Below are 15,124 nucleotides of genomic sequence, written 5' to 3'. Positions count from 1 at the left end.
TTGCAACAGGACGTAAGTCAGTAGACAGTGAGTTTTCCACTCTTGGCTGTAGAGAAAACTCCACACAGACAGCATCACAGGTCAGGATTGAACCACAGTCACTGGGGCTATCGGGTAGCAGCTCTACTGGTGGCACAGTGGAGCAACAGTAGAGTTGCTGCCTTACAGAACAAGAGACTGTGGTCCGATCCTGTCTGTATGGTGTTTGTACGAATTCCCTGTGACTGCGTGGGATTTCCCCGGGTGCTCCTGTTTCCTCCTATGTTCCAAAGACATGGAGGTTTGGTGGTTAATTGACTTCTGTAAATTGTTCCTAGTGTGTAGGATAGAATTAGTATATGTGTGATCATTGGTCGGCACGGACTTGGTGGGCCAAAGGGCCCATTTCCACGCGGTATCTTTAAACTAAACTTCACTACTAACTGCATCACCATGCCATCATGAGTTACATTACATTATAGGAACTTCAGCATCATTCTTCCCCTATTCCAAGGCAATGTGTAGCTTCCAGGCAGGTCTATCGATGCATTGAGCAGTCCATTGGGCATGCCTTTCATTTTTAGGTTGTTTCATCTAAACACTCAACTCAATTCCAAAGACATGCTGGTGCGCAGGTCAATTGGCCGTTAAAATTGTATATTGCCCCTAGTGTGTAGGATAGTGCTAATGTACGGGGAGATTGCTGATCAGGGCACACTGATTAAACACTGACTGTGCACGTATTCCATGACGTATTGTTGAGATTTAATCATGATGAGCAAAATTACAATGGTAGTGGTGCAATGGTAGTGGTGCAATGGTACAATACAATGGTACAATGGTACAATGGTGCTCACCTGTCACATGTTCCAAGGCACAGTGAAGTTTATTTATGTATACAGTTCAGTACATGGATCACTAAATATAAGCACTTAGATACATCTTAGATAAACATCTCAGATACAGTACAAGTGTGTAGCAGTAGTACACCGAGACAGTATACAGAGTCGCCGGTTTTTGGCACCATGTTCAAATCCCAGCTTGTAAGTACAAGGTTCTTGACCTGACCATGAATATAAATATACATATATATATATATATATATGTTATGCACGATATTCACATTTTTGCTTTGTTCTTTTAGGCAGCCATGCTCAACTCAGCCTCCTGCATCCGCTGAAAAGAGCAAACTACAACTTGCCAATTGTGGTGACGGATAGCGGGAAGCCGCCCTTGACCAACAGCACAGATGTTTTAGTCCAAGTCTGCTCCTGCAAGAAGAACAAAATGGACTGCAGCACAGCCAACTCCCTCCACATCAGCACCACACTCCTCCTGATTTCTATCATCACATTGTTCTGTGAGTTTCTTCAATAATTTCTCCATCTCAGAGCAATCTCCAGTGAGTGGTATCACTCATTTCCCCTTCCATTTATCTGGGCTCCAATTTAGCTTTGTTGTGGGGCAATTCTACACACCGCTCATACCCAATTTAACATTGGCTGTGGACCTCACGAGGGATGGCACAGTGGTGCAGCAGTTAGTGCCACTACCACACAGCTCCAGCGGCTCAGGACTGATCCTGATCACAGGCGGTGTCTGTGTAGACTTTGGACACTCTCCCTGTGACCACATGGGTTTCCCCCTGGTGCTCTGGTTTCCTCCAACACACTAAAGGTGTGCCAGTAAGTGGTTTGGTTTATTGTAAATTATCCATTGCATAAGGGGATGGCAGAAGAGCTGGAGGAAGTTGATGGATGCTTCAAGGAGTACCGTTTATAAGACATTTCAATGATACTTTATTGTCACATGTACCTAGGCACAGTGAAATGCTTTGTTTCGCATACAACCTGGTAAAATGATGTAGCTGACCTAAATAAACTTCAGCTAGGTCGTACACAGGTGACTCCACGTTTTAGCAGTGACAAAATTACTAAATGGCCTATTCCAACCAAACTTTCCTCAAAAATGTGCCTGTCATCATTTTTTTCTACTATTCCCTAAAATATAGTGTTGTTTGCGATGTCATCTAAATTTATGGATAAATTTTACATTTACATATTCATTTAACGTGAACAGGTAAACTTAAATTTCACAGTTCAGACATGGTAAATAAAGAAAGAACTTATTATTTTCATGTTCTGAAATGTTTATCAGATCTCAAGTGAGAGAATCCTACACTTGAGATTACTATTGGCAATAAAAAATGAATGTTTATTGCATTCATTATGAATTCCTTCTGTTGGAGGGGTTTAAATGACTAAAAAACATGAGGTTAGGGAAATATAATGCAGAAATATTCATTGCTAGTCTAAAATTCTATTAAATGTTCTAGGTTCAAGCTATAATCTATGCCTGATTCAACAGATTTAAATTGGAAACTGGAATACTCAACTCTAATAGTTATTTTAGTTTCTCTCTGCTTTTTATTTTCTGTGAAATACAAAACAACCTGCAATGTATGAAGGTCATCGCACTGTTGAATTCAAAATTCTGTTATCAAACCAAACTTGGCAGATGCTTGTTATCTGTTTGACTTTTACAGCTGCAAACAGGGGAATGGCATCTGTTTTGATCAATTTAGTTTAGTTTAGCTTCGAGATACAGCATGAAAACAGGCCCTTTGGCCCACCGAGTCCGTACCGACCAATGATCTCCCATGCACTAGTTCTATCCTACACACTAGGGACGTTACTTTCGCATCCACTCCCTTGCAGAGGCCGATCAACCTGTAAAGCCAAACCTCTGGTAGGATGAGGGAGGAAACCAGAGAAAACCCATCTGGTCACAGGGAGATTGGAAAAACTCCCTACAAACTGCACCTGAGGTCAGGATCGAACCCGGGTCTGTGGCACTGTGTGGCGGCAGCTCCAGCAGCTGTAACTGTAAAGTGTACGTTGTAGCTACACACTGTAAGCCGTCCAAGCACGCCCAAAGTTATTCTGATAATCCCGGTAACTTCCCTCAGTAAAAATGTGTATAGTTGAACAGATTCAAAAAGAACTCGGGAGAGAAGGAATGGGTGACGTTTCAGGTCGAGACCCTTCTTCAGTCTGAAGAAGGGTCTCGACCCGAAACGTCACCCATTCCTTCTCTCCCGAGATGCTGCCCGACCTGCTGAGTTACTCCAGCACTTTGTGAATAAATACCTTCGATTTGTACCAGCATCTGCAGTTATTTTCTTATATAGATTCAAAAAGAAACTTATTTGCAGCTTGTGTATTTAAAAGGCATTTAAGAAAGCAGAACAAAAATTCAACAGAAACGCTTATCACATTTAACAGGAGTAGCCTAGGAACTATTTTCTCCTTGAGTATGTTTCCTTTGGTATGTTTGGCAGTACATTTGCACCTGATTTGGAACTGCTCTTATTTGACAATCATATGAGTATTATTGTAAACATTTGCCTGTCCCTGTATTAAAGTTAGATCCTGAGCCATATTCCTGACATGAAATTCCTGTCCATGCCTCCAACTCAAGGTCTGGTGACTTGACCGCCATACTACCTCATTCCTCTTGAGGGGTGCCTAGAAACCCCTTCAACAGTCACCATCGGCTGCCGAGATCAGAAAAAAGGAGAAGACAACACTACAGAGATCACGGGCCATTGATCATGTAATCCAGTTACTAATTTGAGCTAATAGTCAGGCAAATCAATGTTATCTTTGAAAACAGGGTAATTCAAAGAACATACAACGTCGAATCTGTCAACATTACAATACAGTGATGGATCACCAAAATAATTTAAGTTACTGACAAAAACAGCCATAGAGAATGACTCGGCTGAATATAACTGATTGTGAGTGGAAAAGTATCTTTACAAGACACTATTTGTTTCAGTCTGTCAACATCTTTCAAAACTAATCACTGCCCTCTCCCACTACTATTGTGATTATCTCTCTGGCATTTAAAGGATTGACAGCAACAAAACATTAGAAATTCTGCCCAAAAGAGAACTTTTGACATTTACAGTTATCTTGGTTTGAGCAGTGATATCACAGCGTGACATTTGGAGATGCCTCTATCATGTTCATGAAGTGGGAAAAGTATTTGGAACCATCACGATGCATTGAAAGGTCCCGTCCAGAATGGTCATTTAATTCATGCTATCTGGCATGATAACACATGCAGCAAAATAATATTGTAAGTTTACTGAGTTAATATATCACCTTAACGTTGGTTTAGTTTAGTATCAGTTTCATTTATTATTAACATATCCACCGAGGTACAGTGAAAAGCTACTGCTTGCGTGACATCCAGTCAAAGAAAAGACTCTACATGAATATAATCAATCCATTCACAGTACACCAATAAAGGATAAATTACATTAAAGAACATACACTATTGGCATTCCACAAGCTCTTACCAATGTTTTTTTTTGTTTGAGGAAGTATCTTGGTCGATTTATGTCAAACCCTTGAAAGGGCTCAGAAAAGATTTGTGTTGCCAGGACTAGAGGGTGTGAGCTATAGGGAGAGGTTGAGTAGGCTGGGTTAAATTTCCTTGGAGCGCAGGAGGACGAGGGGTGATCTTATAGAGGTGTACAAAATCACGAGAGGAATAGATTGGGTAGATGCACAGAGTCTCTTGCCCAATGTAGGGGAATCGAGGACCAGGGGACACAGGTTCAAGATGAAGGGGAAAAGATTTAATAGGAATCCGAGGGGTAACATTTTCACCCAAAGGGTGGTGGGTGTATGGAACAAGCTGCCAGAGGAGGTAGTTGAAGCTGGGACTATCCCATTGTTTAAGAAACAGTTAGACAGGTACATGGATAGGGCAGGTTTGGAGGGATATGGACCAAGTGCAGGCAAGTGGGACTAGTGTAGCTGGGACATTGTTGGCCGGTGTGGGCAAGTTGGGCTGAAGGGCCTGTTTCCACACTATATTACTCTATGTGGTTTGTGATAAATCAATGAGGCAAATGGGCCACAGGGACGGGTCCTTGCTCCACAATGGTTTTCTAGAATCCCATCCAATATCGGGCCACATTTACCCTTCACCTGCAAATTTAGTGTTCCGAGATAGCTCACCAGCCATATATCCCCCAACTGGTTAATGGAGAGGTCATTGGCTAGATGTGGTGATGTTGTGTTTTTGTGGCTAGTGCACACTTGGGAAGTTCTTCATTCCACAGGGGTGAAGCCAGTGTGTAATTGTACAGCAAGAAGTTTGGCCAGAGAGGAAACTTGGAACGCAACTAGTGCACAAGTCTTTATCACTGCATTTGGAATATTGTTGAGACCTTTGCTCTGTCCCATCATAAACTTCTTCCATGAATGTGTTTATTGAAGACCTAAAAAGGTGTGATATAAATCTGACTGTCCTCAAATTCATTAAATGTACGGAGACGGTAGAGGAGGTATTTCAATGAGTCTCATTTTGGTTGTACACTAAATGAATGCGCGGTAAATTCTGGCAAATGTAGATTTTAATCTTTAAAAAGCAATGACAGTGTGTGAACAATGCACAATTAAAATATGCAGATTTAGTGTTCATTTGGGATAAAGTAGCATGGGGTAAAGTACTGACCCACCATGGCACATAGGAAAATTAAACTCAAGGGTGGCATGGTGGCGCAGCAGTAGAGTTGCTGTCTTACAGCGCCAGTAGACTTGGGTTCGATCCTGACTATGGGTGCAGTTTGTACGGAGTTTATACGTTCTCCCCGTGACCATGTGGGTTTTCTCTGAGATCTTTGGTTTCCTCCCACATTCCAAAGACTTATGGGTTTGTAGGTTAATCGGCTTGGTATAAATATAAATTGGCCCGACTGTACGTAGGATAGTGTTAATGTGCGGGGATAACTGGTCAGTGCGGACTCAGTGGGCCAAAGGGCCTGTTTCCGTGCTCTATCTCTAAACTAAACTAACTTAAAAAAATCCAGGATTCAAAATAAAATCCAGATAATGTTAACCATCTATCCACTGGGTTGTTATGAAACCTAGTTCCTTACTTCCTGTGGGGATGTAGATCGGTGGGTAGATTTGTGGAAAGTGAAACAAAGTTAATGATGAATGTGAATGATCTTTCATCAGATGTCCAGCATCTGCGGGTTTGTTTTGCTCTTCATCCATTGTCCTATCCTGTTCTGTCCTGTGCATAACTCCAGCCCCTTCTTTGTGGACACTTAACTCAGTTCTGGGAAATTAGAGAGAGATAATAAATTTGGCAATAACAGTGACTTTCACGTTCTGTGAATGCATACATTTTTAAACAGAATAATATTCGCTATAACATATGTCTGAGAAAGCTTGTAGTACATAGTTAAAGCTTATAATTTTCTGTTGTATTGAATCATCTCTCTCTTTAATATATGCCTATTCAAGTACTCCATGTACAAGTACAAGTACTATGTTTCTGTCCTGTATAGAAATAACGAATTCAATTAGAGAAAGGAGGAAAACTGGACAAAATTGTCTGGAGTAAAATTTATTTTGAACTTCTTTTGCACGTCTGCTCTGCCAAGTATATATTTTAACCAATGACTCGTCTTTAAAGAACTGATCTACCAATACCAAGTTATTCTGTGACACGTTCCTGTAAAGAATTTCATAATGGAACATGCTATCTTGGAGAGAATGCAAAAGAGATTCAGCAGTAGGTTGCCCGAATTAGTGGACTTTAGTTATCGGGGAGATGTTGAGAGGCTGGGCTTGCTTTCCCTGGAAGGAGAAGACAGCTGAGGGGAGATCCGATTGGGAGGCATCAGCACTACCAGCTGTGTTACCATGCTGCCACAGAGCTAAGGGTTTAGACAGGGTAGGATATGTTATAAAGAGTTAAAATGTATTACATTGAGAAAATGTGGGGATAAATATGAGGTCAAAAGTAGAAGCACAGAGTTCTTGGAGGATAATACTCAACTGAAAATACTGGTAAAAACACAACTGGCCGTGACTGTGGAAAGATGAATTGTTAACATTTCTGGTCTGGGACCCTTCATCAGAACTATGAGAAAAATAAATTAGTCTGGGAAGTTATTGATCTACAAGGATTGGAAAGGAGTAAAGCCATAGAAAACAAAGCAGATCATTTAAAATCAAAAATATATTTAACTGGAAGTCGTTATAAGTCAGGGAGAACAAGCAAACTAGTAAATGGAACTTGGTGAGAGTTAGGACTGAGACAGCTGAGTTTTCAAAGACAAGGTAGGTGTTTATTAAGAGTGGAATGATGTAACTTATTCAATATTGGATTGCAACAGTAAGGTCTCAAATCTGAACTGTGACAAGATGTTATGAAGCATGCTAATAAACTGTTCACTAGGAGTTATTGTATTTATCTTCAATTGTACAATACTGCGGTTCCTTTGTATTCAATTACTCTTTTTTATTTCCCAGCCCTGTAACAAGAACTGATGTCTGATGCTGCCCACGGAGTTGCCATGGCAACAAGAGGGGGAAAAAAAGCCAAATCCGAAGATTTTACAGGATTTACAGTCGCTCAAGTTCTAGACCTCCTTGCTCCAAGCACGCTTTAATTTGTACCTTCACTAGTCTATCAAACTGTGCTACAGTCAATGACAGCCTCTGACCTTAACTAGCTTCCACTAAATGGGTTCCGCCTAGATAAGCAAGTGTTGCATTGCTTTTCCTTGAAGTTAGACTGAACACCCATGCAGAGGACATGAAGATAGAATACACAATTAACCCAATATTCTGCTCTACAATATTTTAATTGTAATAGCATTGAAAAGAAGGCTATTTTGTCAAAGCAAAACATTTTTTACAGGAGACACTATTTGGAAGCTAAGTAAGACATGCTGTTGGTTCTTGTAAGGCAAATTGTTCCCTTGTTGCAAGGAAGTTTTAAGACAAATTGTTCTTTGTGTCAAGGAAGTTAAACATAGATTGTGCGTAAGTGGTAAATATTGCTGTACATGCCTTTTGTTTCCTCATTTCTTTTTTTCAACCAGTATTTTTTGGCAGAATTAAATTCAGTAACCTCTATACTGCCACATACAGGAATGTATCAGGTATTACATTAAAACTGCCCCACTCTGTCATCACTAACCGTGTTTGAACTAAAGGTTTGCATGGCTTCAAATTAGGGGTAGTCGATGATGGCAGAGTAAAGGGTAATATGCTTTCTTCTAGAATGAGTCAGGACTCTGGCGGTTAGCTGTCCGATGGGTTAAGAACTGAGCATAAGCTCGTCACAGCAGTTGGAATGTTGCATGCTAGTGATTCAGCATTAGTGCGGGGTTTGTGATCTATTCCAGGTGGAAGTCACAATGCAAGAATTCCCCACGTTATTAATTATCTTGCAGCTTTGCCAGTCTGTGTCTTACTTACATTCGATGTTCAACCAAGAGAGTTGTTAGTGTCTGCTAGTTTATTTGATCCACCATCTTATGGGTATTGGCAAAGAGACTGCAGAACTCCCTCAAATCTCCGTCGCCCATTAATCTTGGTAGTGTGGCAGGTTTCTTGCAATCTTTTGGAATGCACGCCAGCCATCCAGGCAATCCAGTCATCAGCCATCCCCTTTCTTTGTCCTAAGTATCTGTCTTAATGATATTAAATGCCCACATCCTGTATCACATGCATTATTCCTGTGCATGTTGCGTAATAAAATTCAGCCTGCGGGTCTGTAATGTTAAACAGGTCTATTTAAACCATAAGTCTACATAATAAATATATTTCAAATGGAAGATATAGCTGTGATGTAATTCTCTTGTGAACGTAAATGTAAAGTCTGGTGCTGGGAAATCCCTGCCCAAACAACTGTTTTAAACCTCCTTTATAAAACTACAGAATCCGAAGACAGGAATGGATTTTAAACTTACTGCAAGTGTTCACGGGGCAGAGCTGTTTCCTTCTTTCTCTTGATCTATGTTTCACAAAATAATTTTACAGCTCCAAGAGCTAGTTATGACTGCTTTCAACATAAATCATCCACATTTTCTTGGTTAAAAGAAGCCTATTTTACATCTAAAAAAAATCTTAACATTTGATGGTACATATATTTTATTTAATGGCATTTTGTTCTGATTACGATTACTGCACATCCTGCCAGACGGAGATAACTGCATCACTTCAAAATTATTTTTGAACTTCCCTTTCAACAAAATGTTCCACAATTCTGAGTGATTTCTGGGAACACTTTCTGAGCAGTTCTTCAGACATGAACTAGGAATTCTCCCTTTCAGAATATCATTGATGTTGTAAGAAGAAGGAGCAGGTGTAGGGCTGATCAACCTTTTAGGCTTGTTCTGTCAGTTAACAATATCATGGTTGTTCTCCTACCTCGACAAAACCAATTTACTCTATCCTTACATCCCTTAATCCCCACAGCATTCAAAATTCTCTTGAAATGCTTAAGAGGTGAACATCTGCAGCCCGCATAGACTCACAGGCCTTTGACAGAAGAAATATCTTTTCATCTATAGCCTGTATAACTGTCCCCTATTTTGAGACTTGGTATGGGATTGGCACAGCAGTAAAGCTAACTAGCTGGCAGTCGAGGGATGTGATTTCAAGCTGTTGTCATGGCCGGGGACGAAACTCCATTAAATAATCTAGAATTTTTCTAATGATGACCACAAAAGCCATCTGGTTCATGAATATCTTTCGGGAGAGGAACTATGGTCTGGCTTACATGTGACACATCCCTCCTGGTTGACTCTTAAAACAGCCGAGCAAGCCATGCAGTTGTTACCATAACCTACTCACGGGGCTTTGAGACCCTTGCCAGCCATCCCCTGACCCTGAATATAAATAAAAGATAACGATTCCTCTAAATAATCACCCTAGTATTGCCATACGAAGCCTCTTAAGAGATTTATATGTGTCGCCATCCAATCTTATGAGCTATAGGTAATATAGCTCAGAGTATCTCATCCCAAGAATGAATCTAGTGAACAGTCTGTTAATGCAACGGTATCCTTCCTTGGGTAAGGAGATAAATTGGGCAGCACGGTGGCGCAGCGGTAGAGTTGCAGCCTTACAGCGCTTACAGCGCCAGAGACCCGGGTTTGATCCCGACTACGGGTGCTGTCTGTACGGAGTTTGTATGTTCTCCCTGTGACCACATGGGTTTTCTCCGAGATCTTCGGTTACTTCCCACACAGGTTCGGAGGTTAATAGGCTTGGTATGAATGTAAAATAGGCCCGAGTGTGTGTAGGACAGTGTTAATCTGCGGGGATCGTTTGTTAGGCGTGGATTCAGTGGGCTGAATAGGGTGTTTCTGTGCTGTATCTCTAAACTAAAAACTAAACAAACATTTTGTGATACTCCAGGTGTACCCTCACTGCAAGAATTCTTGGTCTAGTGATTGTATGCAACATAGAATTATTGCCAAATGGATTGGTGACTCTGTCTGTTCTGACTTTAGTAATCATGCATCAAAACCCATTGTGTGTTTGCACCAAGACACCTGGATTTGCACATTTGAGCCACTGGGCGGAAAGCTGGTCATCTCAGCCTCAATATTCACTCACTTGTCCTTGTCCCACGGGTGGTGCAAGCCTTTGCAATGAATCCTTGCAGGCTAGCTTCAAGAGATGTCTACAATAAGGTGTTATGTGATAAAAGCCAGCTGATACTATATTTAGTTCACCCCTACTCACTCAACCATGACTCCGATACTCTCTCGGTCTCAATCTATCCAACCAAACACTACCCTGAGCACACCTATTCATCTGCCATGACCCAACTCTCAAGCCCCCAAATGCTCCTCCCTCTAACTGATGCACTGACCCTCCCGCACCAACCCAAGGGCCACTGTGATCTCACCACCCATGACTTGTGATCTGTCTTTTCTTTCCAGTGGTGGAGCAAGTGCAGGAAAAACCTATGTCTGCATTAAACATGCAAGGAAAGCTCTATTGCATGCAGAGCCTGGGACTTCATGCACATTAAAAGTATGCACCGGCAGTCCTTGAACTGAACAAGTCCCAGCCCACACAAATCTCTCCGCTGAGAACGTTTTGCACCTTATTATACTCCAACCCCTTTCTAATATAGGTTAATGTACCACTTACTTTCCTAATATTTAGCAGTTAATTTTTTTGTGATTCAGTGTCAAAGATACTTAGGTTGCTCTGAATACCAACAACTCCCAGTCTCTTCCCCTTTGAAAATTATTATGTGTTTCTACTTCTCCCACCAAATGGTGTAAATTATGCCTGTTATTCCGTCCACCATACCTGTACACAAACCGAGGCAGTCCGTAATTCGTATTAACTGTGTTGTATCTTGCCACTCATTTCCCACTCAGCTTTCTTTTACCAGCTGATCTAAATATCTTACGCTATGTTCCCTCGCCCGATTCATTGATATTGACCGTACAAAGCTAAAGCCTGCAGCATTGATTCTGATACTCCACAGCTACACTCACCAACTCGAAAATGACTCCTGTGCTTTTGTTCCGTTCAATCCCTGCCGACATATTATTCCCATTTGCAGCGTTCTAATCTTGCGTAGTAACCTCTGTGTGGAATAGTGGTGCAAAAAGGCAAATAAATTGGATAATATAAAATGTGACAGTGAATTAAGTTAGAGCATCATCTTTTCAAGACCACAGTTTGAATGTGGTCTAAGGACAACATTTATCACAAACTCCCATCAAGACCATACTTAAAGTGCAACAATTTAATTTAGCCTGTATAAATGTAGAGCACAAAACCCCTCTTGATTTCAGTTAATGTTAGTAAGTTCTACGGATTGTAAGCAATCTGAGGAACTCAAGCCAGTTCTCAGACACGGGCAGTTAAGTGACCTGATATTGGTGTAAAAGGAAAATCCGGCAGGTCTTCTGGCTGCTTAACATCTGTCCTGATTTTATTTCCATTTATTTTTGTGCAAAATTAGCCTGTTTCACTCCATGACAGATTCTTCCCTGCCAATGTTAATTTGCCACCCAAAAGCAAATAGGAAGTGTTACATTTCTTCCTCAATATTTCACAAAATTGATTATTTAATGTTAATATAATTAGCTCAAAATCGAATAGCAGCATGATTTGGGGATTCAAAAAGACAACAAAAATCCCTAATGAAGGCATCTATGAATATGTAAAACAAGTCTATAATCCAGCCACCCTCCTCTTCTCCCGCCCATCATTAAGGGATTGTCTCAAATTTTGCAGTCCATTACCTAAGCACTATCTCCCCACCTAAACACTTTGGGCATTAGTGTGTAGTTAAAGGATTCATTCATTTTTGATTTGTGGCTGAAGTGCTACTGTGCTTTCCTGGCAATTTCTGTCGTATGAGCAAGTTAATGGGACCGAAAAATAAATCAGGTATGCTGGCTGGCAGAAGCCATTAAAAGCTCCTTGTTCTTGATAACAGAACTGGCCAATTTAGTTGTGACAAGTCTGCTATTAGGAACGAACAACCTTCTGTGATTTGAATTGTCAGGGGAAGCTTCCTGGTGGCAGATGAAAAAAAAAGGAAAGGTTTGAATAATGGGTAACTTGTAGCTGTTTTTAAGCTCAACATTTATTTTCATCGTCATCTTTCCTTTTTTTTGCCCTACAATCGGGATGCCGGGAACAGTCTGCTTTCCAAATTCCTCTTATCCGCCTACCATAGGGGGTTCGTGAATTGTTCTTTAGGTCTCTACTTGTTCCCCGTTATATCACTCTCACTGGAAATCCCTTTGTTCTGAGGATCATTTCAGTAACAGAACACACATGGGGCTGTTGTATGGGTCGAACCCAATGACCCATTTCAACCCATGGTATTATAATAGAGTGTTTTGAAGGAATTATTTTCATTGCAGTATAGCCATGGCTTGAACAATTCACCCAAGTCTAGCTTGAGTAAAGCAATTTATATGTAAATGTGCTGCAGAGAATTTGAAAAAAAAGGCTGATGGCTGAAGAGGCATGTTCATGAACATTATGACAATTATTATCAAGTGAATTATTTTATTTTATTTTTTAATCATTTTATATTGGACGTCATGTTTCCCATCCACATTGATCACTTGCTATATTTGATCATCTCCTGTACATGTGAACGTAAATATAACAAGATAAATAGTACGGAATAAGTACAAAAATACAGCAGCATTTGGGGGAACTTTGAATGTAACAGGCTTATTATCAAATTCATGAATAGATCTGAATAGTTAATAGAAGCACCTTAGTGAAGATCTTTACAGGAAAATATTGCAGCAATTCCTTGATAAAATATTATTGCTTTGAGTGGCTATTTTTAATGATTGATGTTAGCCAGTTAGCCAGGATTTTCATGTTTGGGGTCACAGTTTTCCAACAAACTGTGGGATGAAAGTCATTTACACCTTTCGGATTCTAAGCGTCATACATGAAATGCGTTTCAACAGTCTTAATCCAGCTTCTGGTAGGCAAGAGCACATATCACAAAACTTCTCCTAATTTGGCACAGGTTAGTGATAAATTGGCAATCTACTTAGAACGACCTCATGGACGACTGATGCAGGAAATTAAAAATGTCACTCTGCTGTAATTGAAGCAGATGTCTATTAGTCAGCCTGCCTGCGGGAAGCCTCGCACTATATCTGATCAAACTACTCCTTATTGTTGATGCTGAATGCTGATACTGATTGTTTGAAATGAAAAAAGTGGGCTGAAAGTGGAATAAATGTCCCTCTCCCTGACCACGATGCAAAAACATTTATGGATTTTGTTTCTGTATATAAAAGGAAACTGCTTTCCTGTTGCTTTGCCAGTTTATTTTAATACTGTTTATTGGGTGGCACGGTGGCGCAGTGGTAGAGTTGCCGCCTTACAATACTTGCAGCGCCGGAGACCCAGGTTCGATCCTGACTACGGGAGCCGTCTTTACGTAGTTTGTCCATTCTCCCCGTGACCACGTGGGTTTTCTCCGAGATCTTTGGTTTCCCCCCACACTCCAAAGACGTACAGGTTTGTAGGTTAATTGGCATGATATAAGTGTAAATTGTCCCTAGTGTGTGTCGGGTAGTGTCAGTGTGCGGGGATCGCTGTTCGCTGCGTACTCATTGAGCCGTTGGGCCTGTTTCCGCGCTGTATCCCTAAACTAAACTAAAACTAAAATTAGCTTCCATTGGGAATCAGATCTACCAAAAAACTTTATTTAACATAAAAACTATGAGTGGTCACAGTTTAAATTGCTACTTAGGCTGTTAATGGTGGATATGGGATAGCTTATGGCTGGGAATGAAATGCAATTTAACCTTACTGTTATCTGACTTCAACCTGTGGTGTATCTCAACTCTAAGCATTGGGGGAAACAACAATTTGAGACAATCCCTTTGATGACATTTGAACAAATTGTAATTTTAAATAGACACGAGTAAAGTATTTAAATTTAAAGATGAAAGCAGTCAGGGCATAACATAATGTGGCACTCTAGGAGTTTGAAATAGTATTATATCAATTATATTTCCTCTTATTAAATGTTATTTGTGAAATGAATCTCAGTATCTTTATTAGTGAATGTACAAATGCAAACTGATGCACATTATGTTTCAGATGCACATATTAAATGAAATTTTGTTATTGAAAAATTATATATATATATTTTTCTCTCAGTTGTAAGGGTAAATTGTGGCTGCCCTAACCAAACATACCATCTCTATCCACTTTATTTTTACTGCTTTGAACTTCATAAAGAAATGTTCTTTTTGCCAAATTGATCCACTCGGATATAGGTGCTGTTAATTAACTGATTAAAACATATTTGCTGAAATGCTTGCTGTTACTTAGCTGTAATAAATGTTACATTCATGAACATGATGTGATTGCAAAACAAAACTTGTATTTATTTGTGCGATGCTGAAATAAAGGAAGTCTGGGATTTTATTCTTCTGTGAATCATTGAACTTATTTCTGCAAATATATATTTTTCTTTTGCTATCAATTATGTAGATTTGGAATCCATTTATTAATTTTTGGAAACTTAATTTCTATGTCGACTCCTTAAGTGGTGGTACATTTCATCGTTACCATATCAAAATACTTGCCATCTCCCAGTAACGGCCAATCTTTGATATCCTTTACCTATTGCGTGGGATTGCCTGAAATAAAGCCCAATACTCCAGTTATAAAATTGCTGTAAGGTATAGTTGTATACTTTATACATTGAATATTTATATTTTAGACATTAAAATGTCTTTAAATTTATTCATCCCTCTATTCTTGTGCTAATTTTCTCTCATCAGTCCCAACCC

The 15,124-nt window shown here is 40.0% G+C and overlaps 1 protein-coding gene across 1 annotated transcript in view; it reads left to right on the top strand.

Annotated features, from left to right (window-relative positions):
• cdh13 (cadherin 13, H-cadherin (heart)) overlaps positions 1–14,756 on the top strand; it is a 944,123-nt gene extending 929,367 nt beyond the window's left edge. Inside the window, exons 13-14 of the mRNA XM_078400759.1 lie at positions 1,124–1,339; positions 7,323–14,756. Of these exons, the coding sequence (XP_078256885.1) occupies positions 1,124–1,339; positions 7,323–7,330 (224 nt within the window). The 3' untranslated portion in view covers positions 7,331–14,756. The remainder of the gene's footprint in view (positions 1–1,123; positions 1,340–7,322) is intronic.
• Positions 14,757–15,124: the final 368 nt, after the last annotated feature.

This window comes from Rhinoraja longicauda, chromosome 6 (genome assembly GCF_053455715.1).
Source record: "Rhinoraja longicauda isolate Sanriku21f chromosome 6, sRhiLon1.1, whole genome shotgun sequence".
In the NCBI taxonomy this organism is placed as follows: domain Eukaryota; kingdom Metazoa; phylum Chordata; class Chondrichthyes; order Rajiformes; family Arhynchobatidae; genus Rhinoraja; species Rhinoraja longicauda.
Note: the sequence above shows the minus strand (reverse complement) of the source record. Positions and strands in the feature narration are given on the sequence as shown.